At 37.0% G+C, this 20,627-nt stretch overlaps 1 protein-coding gene across 1 annotated transcript in view; it reads left to right on the forward strand.

Moving 5' to 3' along the window:
- The window catches only part of slc35f1 (solute carrier family 35 member F1), a 162,969-nt gene that overhangs the window by 61,238 nt on the left and 81,104 nt on the right, over positions 1–20,627 (forward strand). The window contains exon 2 of the mRNA XM_049484229.1: positions 13,290–13,465. Within this exon, the coding sequence (XP_049340186.1) occupies positions 13,290–13,465 (176 nt within the window). The remainder of the gene's footprint in view (positions 1–13,289; positions 13,466–20,627) is intronic.

The following is a 20,627-nucleotide window of genomic DNA, read 5'->3' on the forward strand; positions in this document are numbered from 1 at the left end:
CGACAGCATCTCTTCTCCCTACTTTTACCCTTCGTCTTTTTAATGAAAAAAAAAAAAATAATAGAAAAAAAAAAATGTTCCAAAATTGCCAGAAGAAAACTGTTTTTTTTTACTTTTAGTTCTAAAATTGTGCTCTATCCAGTAGCCTGCACTGGCATATCTAATTTATGTCTTATTTAATCTAATTGCTGTCCAATGAAAAACATGTATCTCGATAAAACCTTCTTTTCTTTCATAGAAAATCTGATTTGATCTAATCTGATTTGAGTCTATAACAGTTTCTTATTTATGCATATTAAATGTAAATGTAAAACACACTTCAAACTAAATCTCCTCCCAAAACTGTATGTTTTTGCAAAATCAATAATATAAAATCTTTTAATTTTCCCAAAAATGGTCAGGGCGCCATTTAATCCAGAGCGTCTTATGTAGAAATTTTACCCATCAGGTTTTAAGAAGCAGTAAAGCCACTTTGCTGAAGTACAGCATTATTCAGGAGGTTCAGTTTAGCTCTCCAGCACCGGGACTGGAGCAGCATTAGCATTAGCTGCTAACCGCTATTTCTGCGTTAAGAGGTGAGTATTATCAGCCTGTAACCTGCTGATAACCCTGGTTAGCACTGCTGGAGCGGTTAGCTGCTAATGCCTATTGCTGGAGAAATGTGGGAATCTATGGCTACAGTAAATATACAGAGGCGCTTTACTCAATCAAATAAATCGTTTTCAGGAGAGAAATCTGTGTAGATCAACGTCCAGCACTCGTTTGACTTTAAAAGAAAGTATTTTTTATTACAGTTTTGTTTACCCTCAACCACCACCTAGTGGCAAGACCTGCTGAATTGAGTGTCTCTTAAAATGTGCCTTATAATCCGGTGCGCCTTATGTATGAAAATAGACCTGAAAATAGACGTTCATTGATAGTGCGCCTTATAATCTGTTGCACCTTATAGTGTAAAAAATATGGTAAATTACTGTTTAGCAAAGTTAATAAAGTTACACATACCTGGACTGAATTTCACTCATGAAGCAAGTTAAATAGCAAGCGGTGGAAAGACTAGGTTATCTAGGCTAGCTATTACCAAAACAACAAGGTTTAGCCAGCAAGCTAACTAACTAACTTACTAATCAAACGAACATCCCCACTAGTCGCTTAGCTGTCCAGTAGCAGCCCACATCCATAAAAACAGTCAAACAAACACCTTTTCAACAATGACTACCATAGTGAAAGCACAAACATGCACAGAAAAAGAGAAATTGTTCCAGTGTTACTTACACCCGTATGTGACTTCTTTCTCTCTGTCAAAACTCTTTTCCTGTTCCTTGTTGCTCAGGCATGAGGTTTAGCTTTTTACTATCTGACTCTGTCATTATAAATCTACATGTCTACCACTATCACTATTTAATTTGCCCTGTAATTATCCATTATCAAATATGCCTAGTTTAACCCCAAACCATAGTCCTTGGATTCTGATCAGAACATACCACAAAACTGTTAACCACAAGTTATAGTCAAGAGATAATGTGTAAGATAATTACATACATAAGAAAGAGTAAATTCAACAAAAAATAAGTGTAGAAAATTATGAAAGGAGACAGAAAATAGGCCAACAAATCTGCTCTCACCAGATAAACAGCACTTTTTATCTTTGAGGGAGGGAGACTCTTCCAGATCTGAAAACATCCACATACTTCCACAGTGAGGAGACCACTCAATATAAAATATGCAAATGTATAGAACTGATAACAAAATATACATTTCTTCACAGTGCTTTTAAACCCCCTCCCCACACTCTCTGACTGCCTTTGGCTCTCCGTGTTCTTTCTATTGAGATCTACAGGGAAGAAGGCGTCTCTGTCAGTACCTGCCTTGAATGGGAATGAAATTAGCCCTTGATGGAGCCTGTATTTACTCCTTCACGGGAGTCTTCGTAGGTCAACCCGCTGATCCATATCGATCCGGACAAGAGTAATTTGGGGGAAAATGACATTCGTTTTCAGGCCTTCAAGTCTAAACCTGAAGGGAGGCAGCCAGAAATGGGAGTGGGCAGGAGGGAGTGGGCAAAAAGCAATCCTTGTAAACATTGTTTTTTCTCCCTAGCCACTCCCTCCCTTTCAGCCTCAGTGTGAAAACCCAAATCAACTCCATAATTAAGCTTTGTAGACTTTTCCTTTACTCTCTCAAAGAAAGGAATGTCAGCTTAGATTACTAAAGGAGCACAGCCTTTGAAGAATTGATCTTGATGTGTTTTTCCCATTTGTTGCATATGGAATTGTGATTTGTCTTTGTTGTGGGGAAAAAAAAGACTCATTTCATTTCAGCCAAGCTTGCTTTGTTTCTCCACTGAGGTCTGACAGAAAACAGGGTCTTCAGTATTAGGGTTTACTCACCGTGTCAGAATATTCTGTTGAATTAATTACAAGTAAACCTTAAAACAAATAGAACTATTACTAAACATTCCAAGCAAAACAGACTTTTTTTGACTTGTATTAATAGTGTTTTTTGTGTTATATAGAAGCTTTTTGCTTTATAATACTTAATCATATCATATATGGGAACAAAGTCTAGTAGATAATAGTTTTAAAGTCGAAAGTTTTGAATCATTTTTTTTTATTCTTGTACTTGGTCAGCATAGTGTCTCATGAAACCTTTTTCTATAGGCTGAATACATATTGTTAGTTTGGACCATGCCATCAGTATTTGTGTTATATATTGGAGGTAAACGTATAATTGTAAAAGTGGATCTCTGGGGACCTGGGCGAATGTTCAGCTTCTGCTTTGAGCTAGAAGGTCAGAAGATTCAGGCAACTTCCTCCTAAAACCCCAGTTATTTCTAAATTCCATTATACTTGATTAGTGTCATTAGTATTGTTTAGAAAGAAATGGCCAATTGATTAATTTTAATGTTGTTAGATTTTATATTTTGGTACAAATTAAACTATTGTTTAACTGGTTTGAAATAATAGTTTTTTTTATTCATTGTGAAATAAATCAAAACATCACTTAATGTTACATAAGAACAAAATGATTTAAAATAAATTAAATAGATATTTTTGTTTAATTGTATTTAGCAGGAGCAGGTACCAGGCTGTACTGTATTTCAGATGTTAAAAAATAATATTTTAGGTGTGACCTTGAGGCAACATACCCAAAAATAAACCACAGACATCTTATATTTATAATAGTTTTTTTAGTGGACATAATCACAGGCAGTTTAATAGGGGACATTTATAGGTCAGACACATTTGCAAACGGGCTAACTGCAGGAGTGGAAAAAGAGAGTGAAAGAAACCAAATAGGGTCAGAAGCTCTAGATATTCTGTATATCAAGTGTCAGTTCCACAAACCTTTCATATTCATACAGCTTTATTGTAAAAGTGGTTCTTCAGTGGCACCATTAAGGAACCACCAAAAGGAACCATGTAAGCATTTTTATTTTAATAATGTTTGTCCAGATGTTGTTAAAGTTTTTTGTTTGTTTTTGGTTGCATTACTAAACACAACAAGGACACACCGTTTTATTAATGTGAAGTACCAAAAGCTATTTAACTCGTAGTCTGACCCTTATGGAGAGGCTGCTAAATGTGAGTGAATGAATTATGAGTCAGGTTCATGAGATCCTTTACAAATAACAATGCTTTATTCTTGACTATGCATTCTCTACTCGTTTTTGAAATGTATACTGGTTGTAGGCTGGTGGTGAATAGCAGCAGCCGCTGAGGATTTGTAATGAATGAGTCAAGGTGAAAGGCATTTCCTGGTGGACATTTTGTTCCAGAAGACGAAAGCCTGGTTCTTTGCTCAGAGACAGTCTGACTCATCGGCTACTTTAAAAGGTTAATGATGAATGCACAAAACACTGAAATCGGTTGAATCATATTTCAGGGGTGAATTCAGAGGTTATTTATTTTACACAAAAGACACAGAAGGTGTTTGACAGTGCACAGACCTTCCCACCCCCTTTTTTTTGTTTTGGACAATCCATTGTGATATATAAGATGTAAACACACTTAGGCATAATCACTTTGCAACCACATGTTATTTTTTCCTTCTTTTATTGGAGACCAAACCCCCCAAACTTTTTTAAAATCTACTGTTTTTTTTCTTTCTGATGTTTTTGCTATTTTATTACCTAAATAAATGAATTACAGTTAATGCATGAAGGTACTAATTGGGTAAAATGAGTGAATATACAGTTCATGTCAAAAGTACCAGTTTCGACACACCTCCTCATTTAATGTTTTCTTTATTTCTTTGCAATTATGTATGGAATTACATAGTAAACAAAAAAGTGTTTGTACTCCACAATCCGCTGATCTAAACCCATCTGAGATGGGGATTTGAGGTGATTTAGGATGAGCTGGAGCTTCACAGCGTGAAGGAAAATACAACAACTATTGTTCAGCACCTCCAGGAACTCCTTCAAAATACTGAGAAAACTATTCCAGGTGACTCTCCCAGGTGACACTGAGATTAAAATACCAACAGTGTGCAGATCTGTCCTGTATATTTTTAATAATTCTGCATAACTATAATGTATTCAATATTCAATTTAGTGTAAAAAATCCTAAAAAGAAAGAAAACACAGTGGATGAGAAGAGATGTGTCCAAACTGTTGACTGGTACTGTTTTTTTTTTGTTTTTTATTTTACATATTTGTACTTTTCCTCAATAGCTTTCTAAAGAAACGAAAGGGTGCATTTGGGAATATTATGTTTGTTAGCATCCAGCTAATGTTTAGCTGCATATTTGTTTCAGAACTAATAGAGAACAAGTTAATTAATAACTTTTGTAACATATATTAATATAATATATATATTAAGTTGCGTGTGAGTCTTTATTCCTTTCCAAGTGGTAATCGATGGGCCAAAGGAAAGTGTACCTATACAGTTTCTGATATGATAATAAAATGTGATCGTATCTGAGGCTTGTATTATCCCGTTTTAAAGCACAAATGGAATGGCACAAAGTAAAATGCTTCCCTTTGTGATGATTTCTATCCCTTTTGTTTCTGAAGACCTAAATAAACTACTGTAAGTCCTTGAAGACCTTCTCCTTTTATTCTACGTTTTTTTCTACTTTGGAAACACACAAAAAGCGAGGTAACCACTTTAAAATCCTGTATTTTTTGTATTTGTAGGTTCTGACCCTGTTAAGGTTGGGTACACATTTGTCATCCTTGCTTAGAAAACCCTGTTGTATTTTTCTGGAGGGCAGTGAGGAAAGGCACCTTTGTAAGAGAGTTAGACTTTTGTTCTGTTTGCATCAGCAGACAAGCAGCGCATTCTCTACTTCAACCCTCACTTATCATCACATGCCTGTCCTTGACTGGGGAGTTTCAGGCTCAACAAATTCACACACACACACACCATGCACTCCATCCTCTCACCAGATCTGATATGCAGACAGCATGTGCTACTTTAGCTGCACCCATTGCTGATACAGATGTTTAGTTGCACTCAGTTTTATATATAAAATCAGTTCTTATAATGTGTATAGAAAAGCACGGTCAATAGAGCCAGACCCACGGGAGCAGTCACACAAAGTTAAGACTACAGTGTGCAATGGTAAAGGTCAGATAGATGGGTATTAAAACCCCCAGTGTTGGACTGTGCAGCTATGAGTGTTTGCGTCCTGATTAGTCCTTCTAATTAGAAATTAAAACACGAATGGTAGATTCTTTAAAATGATGCTGGTTAATTCCATCAAAATATGCATGCATAGACTTATCATTAGTTTATCTTTCTTTTGTTAGAGTGTGCAGGGAAGGATTTCTACTGGATTTCTTTGGAGCACTGCTGTGAGGATTTATCCTCATCGTCAACTTCACAACTCATCCCAAGTCCTGATTGGACCAAAGTAATTACAGAGAACACAGTTCTACTGTGTTAGGAGACCTCTGGTTCACATCTAGTGTTTGTAAATCTTTGCTTTTCAATGAAATACAAGTATCTCCATTTTTGTTGATTTTTAGTTTGCTTACATTGTGCAATAATATTTGATGAATGTACCAATAGAAATACATTTATAGAAGGTTAGAAGGTTTTCTCTCTCCTGTAATGTTGCTGTTTTGGAGATACTTGGTTTTCATTGGACAGTCGTGATCTGTTCTATTTAACTCTAATAAATACTTGAAGTGGCTAATATGGTTCCAAAAATAATATCACAATATTATTTTAAACAGTATTTTTGCAATAATGATATTCTAGGCAATATGCCATAGAAAAATATAATAATTATGTAAAAAAATAATAATAATGTAGTTGGGGCAGCTCTACCAACAGTATGATTACCTTTACTTGACTTCAAACCGGCTGAACCCAAGCCATAGTAATGCCAGTCCCAAACTGCTGTGTTACTGTTGACACTACCCAAAGGTATCAAAAATATTCTCATTCATTACTCCGGTAAAAGTATAGAACAAACTAAGTATCAACTCAAGTTTTTTTTTTTACTCAAGTAACAGTATGAAAGTAAATGTTTCAGAAGTATAAAAGTAAAAGTAATTAAAGTAGTAATTAAAAGTAAGAAAAAAAAAACTAAGACAAAATCTTAGAAAATTCTTTTCTAAAAGCCATAATGATTATAATGTTATATTAAAATGTTTATGTAAAAAAAATTGGGATGCTCTAGGATTCCTGTTTCAGCCTATTGAAAATGAATGTATTTCAGTAGAATGTAAATATATTAAAGTAGCTTAGTTGGGATATTTCACTTGAGTTCTCTTGAATCTCTCTGCCATGAATCATCTTCATACTTAGGCTAAATATATCTGCTATGTGTTTGCTGGAGTTTGACGTCACATGACGTGCAGGTGTGATGAATCTGTGTAAACAGAATGGAATGATATATGTTTATAATTTTCATCCAATCTCAATCAGATTCACTTTGTCTGAATGGAGAAATTTATCTGGATAGTTTTTTTTTAATGATAAGCAGTCAGAATGAAAACAACTTGAAATGAAATAGGAGTAATGAGGCTACATTTTTTAAATGTAAGAAGTAGAAATTTCATATAATTGTGTGAAAATTTAGGGAGTAGAAGTAAGAAGTTAGCTAAAAATAATTACTCCAGTAATCCAGTAAGTAGTTAGATAACTAAAACTTCTGCTTAAGTAAAGTAATAAGTATTTGCACTTTGTTAGTTGGCACCTCTGACACTACCAGAGACAGCTAGTCGCTGTTGTGGTCAGACAGCAAAAAGAGAGAGAGAGAGAGAGAGAAGAGGAGGGATAGAGAGGATGAGAGTGTACTACATACATACATATAAACGCCATATGCCTAATATTTTGTCAGGTTCTGTTGGTCTTAAGTTGGGTTACAGACCTCTAGTTCACACATCATCCTCTGAAGAAGAAAAATGTAGCTATTAGCCGCACCCATTAGCTGCATTGTTAGCGTTAGCTCATTAGCTGATTCTAGACAGCCTTCATTACTCTAGTGCACTGACTCAGACTTGAGCCAGACATATTCCTTTAATTATAAAATACCTTTCTAATGTATTGCTCGATCTGCTGCTGTGTTTTCATTCATGCTAAGCATTAGTCAGAATGGTCTTTCATTTACTGGAACTGCTAAAATGATTCCTTGCATGCCTGGATCAGGAGAAGCGTGTTCCTGTGTGAATGTTTCATGTTCGTCTTGTTGTTGACGCAGTGGGAGGGGGAGCAGGTGTATTCGAAGCTACAACAAACGTAGCGTTTGTTGTTGGATTTCCCCCTCAATCATTTTCTTTCTTGTGACAGAAAGAAAGACTTTACAGTTGCTATAATCTAAATTCATTTAAACCTTTGCCCAGGTAATGCCACTCTGGGCTGTCTGACACAGCCACAGAAAGGCAAAACGCGTCCATATTTCATCTGGAATATAATTGCTTCAGAGGAAAGCAAAGTGGTTTCTATCTAAATGCAAATTCTTACCTGTCTTGTAGTGTCGAACAATGAGATTGTGCATGTAGCTTTGGTTTCCTCCTAGATGCAGAGAAAGACTCAGATATGTACTGCGCTTCAATATTTAATCTCCACAGACTAACAGGACCAAAAGAACGTTGCTGCCTCAAAAATACTGAATACTTTATTTCATGTTTTACTGGCAGCCGCAGAACAAACTAGACAACACAGATGGTCCTGGAACATTGAAAATACTGTATTAAATCAGTGATCATTTATTTAAACATATATATATATATTTTTTACATTTTTACCTCAGAAATGCCAGCAAAGAGCCATCACACACTCACTCTTAACTAGTTTTAATGTATTTACGTGATGAACCTTCTGATGTACCGCATGAATGAAGCGAGACACATTACACCGCCTGTGGATAATAAATAGAACACTTAATGGACATCTTTTCACTGATAATAAAAAGAGAATCTTCTGAGAATACATGTAACACTATGCATTATACTTGGTCTGATTGGCTCAAAGCCTAAAGTTTGGAATTAGCAAAAACCTTATAAGACACAGTAGATACATTAGCTTTATTATTTATCAAAGACAATAAATTAAAAGTGGTTATGTTTATATAGAAAAATATATTTACTTGTTTTGCTTTAAAGCTACGGTTAAGCCTACAGTACGTACTGAACTACTCAAGCCACATCTCCCTCTGCAGTCTGTACAGACCATATTAACTCCATCTTACCCCCACAACCTCCCCTAAACTTGTTTTCACCTTTTTTTTCTTTTGATTCAGTGCAAAAGTTGGAGCAAATTTGTATTTTCTAGGTAGAGTGTGATGTATGTGTTTTGGGACGTTTTTGGTTTGATTCAGTCTTTCCATGGTGCAGATCTTTTTAATTGACATAAAAATCAGCCAAACTTGATAAAGAAGTGTGAGATACCCAGTCTGTTCATAACAGACCTGGGCATTCTACAACACTGGGGCCATACTCTGGCCCAAGCATAATAAATGTATCTCATTAATCAAGTACAAAAAACAGTAAATTTATTTATTATCTGATGTAACAGAAGTGACAATTATTGCTCTTCTCCAAGCGTGTTAAGCTGACTCAGAGGAGACACTTTACATGTCCAGCACAAAAAATATTTTAATGCTAGGATGAAGTAAATGAAAGGCTTGAATGTTGTTAAATTTGCAAAAAAGAGTGATGCAAAAAATGTTAAATAAAACGTCTGAACAGTGGCTGTGCACAGCTTCTTCAGAACTATCTAGTGCATTTGCACTCCCAGTTGTGTTATAGACATAGTCTGGGTAGCATTGAGATTTCTGCTCTTATAGGTGGCCCATGGCTCTTCCTCCCTGGCATTTTTGAACTGTAAACTGCTATATATATGCCACAGGAAGCCTACATCATCTAAAATGTGTTTGCAAAGCTGTAGTTGATGGAAACACAGCTTATTCAGCATATATTTTTGTGCCACAATTTTGTAATTGCTCATTACTTTAGAGAAATGTTTAGATGGAAACCCTGCATTCCTGTGCTATTATTTGATTTGCCTTATTGGTGTTTAATGCGGTTAAGGAAGTTACTCCCACTGCAATTGCTTGCATGCAGCCACACCGACAGCACAAGCCTGTAATTAAATGTATGTGTTAAAAAATGAGAATCTTAGCTGCTGCTGTAGTAGCCTAAGGGAAGGTGGTGGGAGCTGTAGGATATAAGCTCCATCACAGTAATGCTGTTATCACGGAACTGGCCATCACTCAATTACCCTTCAGACCAGCAGAGAGCTGCAGAAACGAATAGCGCTTCAATTAATCACAAAATGAATTACCAACAAGCCTGAGAAACACAGCATTGCTTTACATTTTGTAACCAAGTGAAGAAAACTGTTTTTCGAGTGTTTGAACTGTCAGTCTGGTGTCCAGTAATTGCTGCTGGAGTGGACAGGCGCCTGAGGCTATGCTCGACTTTATCTTCATCTGGTTACTCCAGCTACGTGGAACTACGTGAATGCTGTTAGAACTCTCTCCTTACAACTCAAGTCTCTTTGCGTCTGTCTTCTCATGGCTGTCCTTGGTGTTGTCGACTTATAATTAAATATTTAAAGCTTTAGTTTTGTGGAAAACATCTTCTACCCGCATGAAGAACACTGTCAAAACAGATAAACACATTCTGTCTGGTTGAAGACAATACATTTTGAGCTACTCCTGTACCCTATTCCCACACTCCAGTACACTGGGAGTACCTTTCCAGCAAACTGCTTGAGTATAAGTACATAATTTATAGAACTGCGGTTGGACTTCTTACAACATCCAGCATCTCTCAGCATAGATACTGAATTTTGGTGTCTCTGGTTTATTTACTCTCAGTCTAAAATAAAGCAATAAGCCTCGAAAGTAAGACATGTGCTCACTCTTGCTTGTGAAATACCATATTTACATTAATAGTGGTTCCTGTGAATTCTCTGTTTAAAGTCGAATTATATTAACTCAGTATAAATACATATTCTGTTACACCCCTAATAAAATGACATAAAGTGTACTGACTACAATCTCATTGAGGACTACACTGCCATAGATTGGACCATTGTTGATGCCTCATAGATGCTCACTTAATATTCAACTTTAATCCAACTGCATGTCTATAAAATGCATCCTAATGCAACTCTAAGTTGAATGTAACTGATTCTCTATAGAACCCAACCCTAAATATGTAAAGATTAGAGTCCGGGATAGAGAGGTGTAGAGTAGCATTTAACAGAGAATCATTTACTTTCATCTAAGACTAAAATTGTAGTTAATAGAAATTTACAATAGTTGCATGTTAGTTGAATGTTATTTGGCCATCTATACGGCATCAACAATGGACACGCCCAGTAAATTGTTGCCATTTTTTTTTTATATTTGCACATCAGAAAGTACAAATCTATTAACATGACTTGAGTGGACGGAACTGTGAACTGAGTAAATGTGTTCACGTCAAGTCAAGTAGATTTATTGGCAATATTACTCCTATGTACAGGAGATACGGAGGATTGAATCTACATAAGTACAGCAAGATAAAAATATAAATGATAAAAGAATAAGAGACACTAAATAGATGTACAATACATAATGTTACAGGTATAGAAAAACCTGAGATAAGAGACACAAGACAATAGTGCAGTAGTGATGGGGGGATTAAGAGGGAAAGACAGTACCATTTTAAACAGAACCCTTTTAACATTAGTGCAAACATAGAGGTATAAATGCTTAAGGCTGGTAAAGTAAATGAGTGCATACATCCTTTAAAGTTCAGTGGGAATTAATGTGGGTATGATAGTGCAAGTATAAGCAGTAGTGCATGTATGGGGTGTGTGATTCCAGTACCAAATTCCAGTACTGCAATGTGTTCAGTGTGTATTCTCATAACTTGAATCAATGTATTAAAACATTGAGTGTTAATAATTAGTTTTTTTTAAACAGGGTAGGTAGGCAGGCGCTGACATACGCTCGGGTTTAATCATATTCATGAAAAATATCATATTCCAGAGTTAATGTTCACATTTGGTTGATTCTGTATGAGGTGATAATAAGATACAGTGTGTGTATGCGCTCTCTCCAAATCTGTCTATTTTTCTCTTTAACTGTTTGTCTTCTGTCTGTGTCTATAGGCTATTACGTTCTCGCTTTCCCTCTGTACACCTATCTTTCTGTCTTTGTGTCTTTCTCTATCTTTCTCATACTTTCTTTACATGGCACTTTATCTTTTTTCTTTTTTATCTATTATTTTTTTATATCTTTTTCTGTATTACTTTTCTTTCTAGCGTTACTGTTTTATCTCCCACATACTCTCTCTATACTTCTCTGTCATTCTGTCTTTCTGTAGCTCTTCTGAGTTCTCTCTCTCTCAGTCTCTCTCTATATGTCTTTCTTTGTCTCCATGCGTTTTCTCTCTCACTTTTATTTCTACCTATTTGTGTTTTTCTAGCTCATTCTACCGCGTTCTCTTTCTCCCCATCCCTCTCTATATGTCTCTCTCTTTCAATGTGTAATGTATTGTACATTTAGTGTCTCTTATTCTTTCCTCTTTCTCTGTATTTATCTGCACTACGTTTCTCACTTTCTGCTTTTGCATCTGTTCAGCTGGTTTTATTAAATTATTTAAAACAGAAACATTTTCTCAGAAGTATTTATAGCTACTTCTTTGTTGACCACACACAGTGCAGTGGTCTAGAAGGTAGGAAGCTCAGAGAAAGTCTGAATCTCAGTCTCAGTGGCCACCTGTCGATGAAAGAGAGGAAACCATGCTGCTTATCACAATGGCAGCGAGGGATTGTTTACCTATGCTGACCCAAATATAAGAGCAGACAGGAAGTCCTCTGCCTGACAGCTCAGGAGAGACTGCCTTATGAGGTGCTTATGAGGTCACGGGGCTGACGGATATGAGATTTATAGGCATAAGGTGTTCTAATCATTCTCGGAAATAGAGAAATGGAAATGGAGCTTTTTCACTGCATGGGTCCTACAGTATATTACTCTCGTCACTTTAAGTCTTCTTGCTTTTTAATGCCTGATACCTGGTTAATTTTCCATTATTCAGTTTACAGAGCCTGGTGACGCATAAGCAGTTTTATTTAGCGATAAAACAAAGAAATGCTACTGTGCTACTGAGTTCAGCTAGATTACTTTTATTCATGCAGAAATTTAGGCTCTCTTGTCTACTAGAAGCACCTCACACCACCCTACACCTCTGAAACCCATACACACACACACACACACACACACACACACACACACAGTGTGCGGCTCATTTTCTCTATGAAACTCTCAGTTAAACTCAGTAACTCAGAAAATTACAATTTAAAAAGCATTAAACCTCCCTAAGATAAAATAAAGTAACCAAAAAGCTCTAGTCTGTCCTTATTTACATTTTAATAACCATTATTAAGAACTTAGTCAAAAGGAAAAGAGAAACGTGATATTTTTTGGTGATGAATACAGTTATGTTTTATTTATGGACACCACTAATTTACTAATCATTAGTACATTAAAGTTTGTGATTAAAGTGCTAAAAGTGAGTTTTTGTTTTTTTCACTGTGTTATTGTGACTAATGGGCAGTTCAGGTTGTAATTAGTGGACAGTTTTATTGATTGATAAAAGGAAAAAAATAAATAAAGACTCCTGAGTTTTGAGTAATTAAGGATTTATTAAATTTAAAGATCTAAATGTAAACGTAAGCAAAAAGTAAAAAAAAAAAAAACTGTGAGTGGTACATGTGACGGTCTGAGAAACGTATTTTTGTTTCCTCAGAGTGTGTGAACGCTGTTTGTTTGGGCTGATGTTCTTTCTGTGCTGTAGTAGAGTAATGACTGTTGTATTGTATGTATTTTCTCCTCCACAGAGAGCTCCTCCTCACTCTGGCTATGGGCCAGGTCCTGTCGCTGCTCATCTGCGGGATTGGCCTGACCAGCAAGTACTTGGCTACTGATTACCATGCCAACACTCCAGTGTTCCAGAGCTTTCTCAACTACATCCTGCTGTTCCTGGTCTACACCACAACACTCGCAGTACGACAAGGTAACGCAGAGCTGCTTTTGGGTGACAGTGCAGATATTCACAGCAACTAAAACTGATGACAAACATTTAAATATAAAATTAAAACTGGGCTTTAAGCCAACCAAAGGTTCAGGCATGTGTAATCATAGATACTGTAAAGCAGGGGTCAGCAATAGGCAGCCCATGGTCCAGATGTGGCCCGCAAGCATGAAACATCTGGCCTGTGAGGTTATTTGAACTATAATGAACGATAATGAACTTTAGTTTCTGCACGTTCTCGTTTTTCCACCCGTTCTTGGGCTCCCTTTCTCCTTATAAGGGCGTTTTTTTCCTGCCCGTGTCCCAATTCACTAGCCGGTGCAGTGGATAAAAAAAAAGGTATTGACGACACGGGTGCGATCCCGCGTGAGGAGCGGTGTGTTTATTTATTTAAGTCTTATTTAAGTCTTAAGTCTTAAGACTTATTTATGTAAGTCTTAAGGCTTCAATTTAAGATTTTCAGAAAACTTGGAAAGTTTTACCAAAGCAAAACCAAAGCAGTTATCTCTTATCCTAATACCTTTAAGTCTGACCTCTGTTGGGGCTCTCACAGAGCTCTCAAGAAAAAAAAACACTTCATTCGGAATGCTGTCACTGGAAACGCTGTCAGCATGCTGCTTTCTAAACACCACTCCAGAGCAAACACAGACAAACACCTGCCCTCCGCTGGGTCATGCTCGATTTTAGTCTTCCTGTTGGAGGACAAACAGCATTGTCTGTGAATTGTTTAAAGCCACTTGGAAGGGGATACAAATTAGAATCTCAGAGCAGTCATATCAAATACAATCATGAGGAATATGTTTCTTTTTGTTGAAGTGGGCTGTTATAGTGGAGTAGAGTGGTCCCTCTCCCCGAAGCGAGTTGCTTTTATCTTCATTACTGTTTCATGTGGCTATAAATGTCCCACCAATCACAGAAATGTTCTTCTGATGGATCTGTTTGTCGGTTACACGCATTGAGACACTGAGTGTGAAGAGCAGAAACAACCATCAAGGACATGCAGTCGTAAAGAATGTCCTTTCTAAAGGCAGACAGAGTGACCCTTCATAATAATATTACTAAGAATTTATTGCAGAGATGTTATAGGACTTATGAAGTGTGGTAACAGTGATGTAATGGATGGTATCAGTCATAATGTATAAGAACATTTAGCAAATAGGATGTGCGTATATTATGTTTTATAAGTGGGACAAAAATAATTTGATTTAATTGGAAAACATATATATAGCATTTATTTGTTGTCACTTGATATTACAAGCATATTGGCGTTTAAGCCAAGAACAAGAAAACTAACAGGCCTGCTTTTGTATGATGTAAGGATTCGTAATTTTAACAGAATTTTATATTTTATTTTATCATTAGCAGATATTTCTTTTCACAAATGTATTACTGAACTGATGTGTAGATTTAAATAATATTTCAATAATTTATATAATATATATATCTTTTATATATCTTTTATATCTTTTTACTTGGTGTAGGGTTAGAGGGTGGGACATTTGCTGAATTTAATTAAATCAGCTGCTATCTGCTGAGGGTTGTGATGATTGTGCTGTTCATTTTCACAGTATCAACTATACCCAAATGTTTTCCTATTTTAAGTTCCATACATTTCTAACTACAAATGAACACACACAACTTGTCTGGTCCCTTAACCAGGCACTACCAATAGAATAAATGTATCTGGAGCAGATTAACATTTAATTATTGGCACAATGCCTAATGCCAAAGAGTTGGCAAGAGGCATATAAACTCTCCTTCACAGTATTGAGCTGTGGAGCAGTGAATGTGTTCTCCTGAATGATGGTGCTCCATCCTGTAGGGAATGAAATGGGGTGATGATCAGCCATCCATCCATCCCTTTTCTGAACAGTAGAGACATTTGCTCCAAATAAAGCAGGATAATCTCTTTTCAGTACCCAAGATTTTGGAAGAAACAATAAATAAGTCAGTGTTTCAATACACATAGTGTCCTTTTAGGTATTCAGATATTTCCTACTTTTTGTTCCCATCAGAACTGATGATGTATTTATTAAACTCCAGGACAGAATGTTTAGGTGGCTTTAAATGACTATATGTACATTTATACATTATGATGTATGAAGACCCCTGCAAAAATATTATTTTATATTTGTCATATTTCTTTGGAATTGAAATTACACTGCATTTAAAACTTATTGTACCCAAGAGGATCAAACTTTCTTAACCAGACATTCTCTTGTACCATTGTCAGCACATATGAGACACATGGAAGAAGGTCTAATAGACTTTCATACATTTAAAATGTTTTTTTTTTTATTATGTTAAAGTGCTTTTTAAAAGAAGTGATAAAAACATATGTTTCCTTCCTTCAGTGTGAACATAAGTAATGATTCTTTTAGTCTGGCAGGTTCTGCCAGATGTACCTAAAATGTCATGGGAGGATGATAATTTTAGATATGCAGTACTGTTTTAAGCCGATTTCATAAATAGCTTTGTCAGAGCACAAAAATCATTGTGCAGCCTAAGTAGGTTATGGAGATGCTTTGATATATTCAGTACTCTGTTAATTAGGAGTCAATGAATAATTCACAGTTTTGAAGAATACAGTACAGTGGCAGTTGACTAGATTTCAATGATCTTTTTTCATTGTTAGTGAGAAACTGTGATCCTGAGTGCTGGAATGACCTGCTGCTTCTCCAGCAAATAGAGTTTTGGGAGTTTGGACTGTGCTGTTAGGATATACTAAAGAGGGAGGAGACTGTAAAAGAGGATATAACTCAGACTCACTTTGGATCTGGAGTTCAAGTTGCCAGACCATCTCTCAGATCAGTCACATTTAGTGTATACAAGCAGTATCTCAGTAACACAGTTAGTCCAAAAGCACGATTATTGGAACCATGTCCTGTGGTCTGATGAGACCAGAATAAACTTGTTTGGCTCATATAGTGTCCAGCGTGTGTGGCGGGGTCCTGGTGAGGAGTACCAAGAAAACTCTCCCTTTATCTACAGTCAAGCATGGTGGTGGTAGCATCATGGTGTGGGGATATGTGGGGAGCTGAAACCCAACATATGCTGTGTCTTTCTGAAAAAGAGCATGATCCCCTCCCACACTGCATACTACAGTTTTTCAACACAATAACGACCACAAACACACCTGCAAGATGATAACTGGTTTACTGAGGAAGCTGATGATAAAGGTGATGGACTGGCCAAGTATGTCTTTAGATTGAGCACCTCTGGGGCGTCTTCAAACAGATAGTGGAGGAGTGTATGGTCACCTGGAATAGAAGAGTATTCCAGAGCCAACCTGTGAATCTCTAGTAAACTCAAAGCTCAAAAAAGTTAAGGCAGTGGTGGAAAATAATTGGCACAAAATACTGACACTTTGGGCACAATTTGGCCATTTTCACTTAAGGGTATACTCTGCAACTCTTGTTGCCAGTGAACATATTGTTATTGTATGTGTCAATCAAATATTTACAAAAATATGAGGGTTGTAGTTACTTTTGTAAAATACTGTACATAACTGGCCCTTTCTTCGGATGAAACAATATAAAAAAAGGTTGGTGTTGACATTTCAAATTAAAGCTGTTTCCAGACACAGTGACCCGCAGTTTTCTGTTCACTTCTATTTAAACTTTTCCCTACGATGGGTGTGGTTTTCCTCCAATCACATGATGCACTCTCTGTCTATATTTAAGTCACCTACATCATCAACCCGTCCCCTACCGGCTTTTAACTCCATGTCTGAAGTAAGCTACAGGCTGGTTGAGTGGTCCGCACTGTACTTTTTCTATCGCTCCAAAACGCCAGAAACAGCAAAACGTGAGATTGAAAAATATCCAGAACAGAAAAAATTGGATTGGGCTGAGTAAACAAAACTGTAATCCATTGTATTTGTGTATGTTTGGAGACACAGAGATCAAGCTAAGTGTGAACTGAATGAGTGAGCTGCCTTTAACCCTCGATTAGTGTTCTTTTCTGAGTAAACAAGTAGATAACGGTCTTTGCCAGCAGAGAAACTGATACTGCTCACTTGTGTAGTGTAATACAATAAAAAATGATCGACACTTTGACACTGAAATTACAAGTTGACTATTTTTGTAGTCAGTTTACCATTGCAGCCCTACATTCCTTTCCCTTGATTTAATTATTCAAATTCACTTGGTGTTTTTTGTGGTGTTGCTCTTGGATGGTATCAGCCAAATAACTGAAGACAAAATGTTCATTGTTTTTTTTAGTTTCTACCACCATCCTACTTAAAAATGTTGGTTGTTTGTTTTCGTTTGCCATTGTTATAGTTGCCTGACCTAATGTAATTTTAATTAGACTTAATTATTGTTTTGTATGCTGTTAGACTTCAGAGTGGTCAGGCAGAACGCACTCATTATTTTATAGCAGGCGAGCCATCAAGGCCGCGTGTCTGCAAGTAGATGCGGCCAAATTGCTTTTTTCGCCTTTTGTTTTTGGCCAGTGATGGAGGAGTGTTGTTTGGTGCTTCAGTGAGCACAGCCTTACGCTACAAAAGCTGGGCAGCAAGCGTGTCCACCCCACACCACCCCACCGCACACCACCCAACCACAACTCTGCGGCACAAGTGTCTGTCCTCCCACTGTCCCGGCTCTGGGGCTAAGGCCTCGGCACAAGCCTCCTAATGCATTCGGATCAGGCACTACAACAATGACTTGAACTCGGCACACTACTAAGACTCCTACAGTGAATGCAGTCTACTCTCCTCACTCCAGCCCCCCGCCTTACACGCCTCACAGGCCTGGATGACCCTTTGCGCCCCTCTCAAATTCGATTTAAACTGCGGGGCTGCAGAATTGGGGTCAGCAGAAAAGAGGAAGAACTGGAGAAGGGCACGCTGGCTCTGCTCCAAGACACGCACCCTCACAAGCGCATCACTTATCGCCGGAAGCGACGAGACGTGAGTGCTCATATTAATGTGGCCGGCCAGTTATTAATTACACTGGCATAATGGCTACGGATGATAGGAAAGTTTCGGGCGAAAGGCATTCTGGCCCGCCTGCCGTTATTAGAGCTGACTTACATTACGGCAATTAAGAAGCACTGTGCTCCACTGATCAGAAGAGAACTTAGATCCACAATGTACGGCTTTTAATTAAAGCTATGAAAGCTTTTAGTCACTTGACAGGTCTGCAGGAAAGTCTCTTAGGTAAGGCACACCAACATTTGCTATCTTTTTTAATCGCTATACTTTATATCTTTTACTGCATTGAACTGACTCCAAAAACTCTTCTAATGCACACTGTTTGGAGTCGTGCTGTCTGGAGCAGCACAATATGGTGTGTCATATCATATGAAATTAAAGTTATATTCAGGAACATTTTTTTGGCACCATATGATCATTCCTAACTCTTTTCCTTCCTTAGATCAGAAACTTTTCTTCTTTTTAATAAGCTGTAGAGTTCTACAGTGTTGCTTATTGGATATTGCTACTGTAAGGAAGAGCAAGACACAAAGTAACACATTGTGGTTAACAGGGGTTTACAGAGTGGACTACACGTCTGCCACAAATTACAACATAATTCTATACTAATAGAAATAATTCAAAACATTATTTAAATTAAATAGGAATACTAAATATTAATAATATAATTATTTTATTTTACTTTTCAAATTAAAACTAAAGAAGGGTTCTACTCCTGTAAAGTTTGTGTGACTACAGCTCTGAAAAAAAATAAGAGACCTCTTCAAAATGATGACTTTCTTTGATTTAACCAATTTAAAAACCTCTGAAATATAATTAAGAGGAAGATAAATGATCACAAGCCATCAAACCAAACTGAACTGCTTGACTTTTTGCACCAGGAGTGGCATAAAGTTATCCAAAAGCAGTGTGTAAGACTGGTGGAGGAGAACATGCCAAGATACATGAAAACTGTGATTAAAAAACAGGGATATTCCACCAAATATTGATTTCTGAACTCTGAAAACATTATGAACATGAAAGTGTTTTCTTTGCATTATTTGAGGTCTGTTAGTTTTTGATATATCAGCCATTTCTCATTTACTGCAAATAAATTGGAATTTGGGAGAAATGTTGTCTGGAGTTTAAACTTCTGGAATTCTGGAATTAAACAACAATGTTCATTTTACTCAAACATATTCCTATAAATAGCAAAATCAGAAAAACAGAAGTGGTCTCAATTTTTTCCAGAGCTGTATATATTCACATGATTCATGATGGTGTTCTTAATAGCCATCAAGAGAGTGATTAAAATTTTATGGAAACAGTATAATATGGGAGCCTGGCTTACACATCTCAGCAATCCAACACACTTAAGCTGAAAAATGTTTACCTCCGGTTAGTTTGTGCCCGCTTGCTCTCACTGTAAGTTTTTTTTTTTACATGCTTCAATGCTTCAAAATGGTGCTATGTGTCAGAATGACAGTTCCCACACTTACACAGGTCAAATGTTTAGATTTCTCTTGTACAGAACCCAGAAGCTGTTGGAGCTTTAGGATCTCAGACTGGGAAAGCAGGAATTCATCTTGGATTATTCTGGTTGACATCCCAAGCATGGGTTGATACCTTTGATTTCCCCAGTCTATTAACCTGCATGCTGGGTGACATGATTAGATGCTTCTTTAGGCTGCTATTTGCTTGCTTGTATTCTGATTAGTTCCCTTCTAGTGCTGCAACAAAGAAATATAGCTCTTCTAAACACTGTATTGCTACAGTTATTAAAATAATATGCTGTAGGAGTGAATTATATGTGTTAAACACATGAAAACAGATGATAATTATATTATTGCTGTGGTCTAGACACAGGGCCCTGCTGCAAGAGGCAGTAAAAGTGCTCCCCCTGGCTCTCAGAGGCTACTTTTGAGTTGTGTGCTTCAGATTTTAAGAAAGGTTGAATCTTCAAACTGAGAGAAACAGTATGGTCATTTTCACAAATTCCCTACTATTTAGGCTGTTCACCAGTCAGCCGCTCTTGCCTTCATTTGAAGTGGTGTTATGATAAAGAAAACTGGACAGATAGTGTTTTTATTGCTGAATCCAGTTTCCTTCTGAAATCCGATGGTGGTCAGGTACATGTCTGGAGGTCTGGTGTCACCACTAGTAGTGATAAGAAGGACACTTACAGCTCAGATCGGGACATCCCGCATCCATATGTGTTAGGGCAGTGGT

This window comes from Astyanax mexicanus, chromosome 1 (assembly GCF_023375975.1).
Source record: "Astyanax mexicanus isolate ESR-SI-001 chromosome 1, AstMex3_surface, whole genome shotgun sequence".
NCBI classification, from domain to species: domain Eukaryota; kingdom Metazoa; phylum Chordata; class Actinopteri; order Characiformes; family Acestrorhamphidae; genus Astyanax; species Astyanax mexicanus.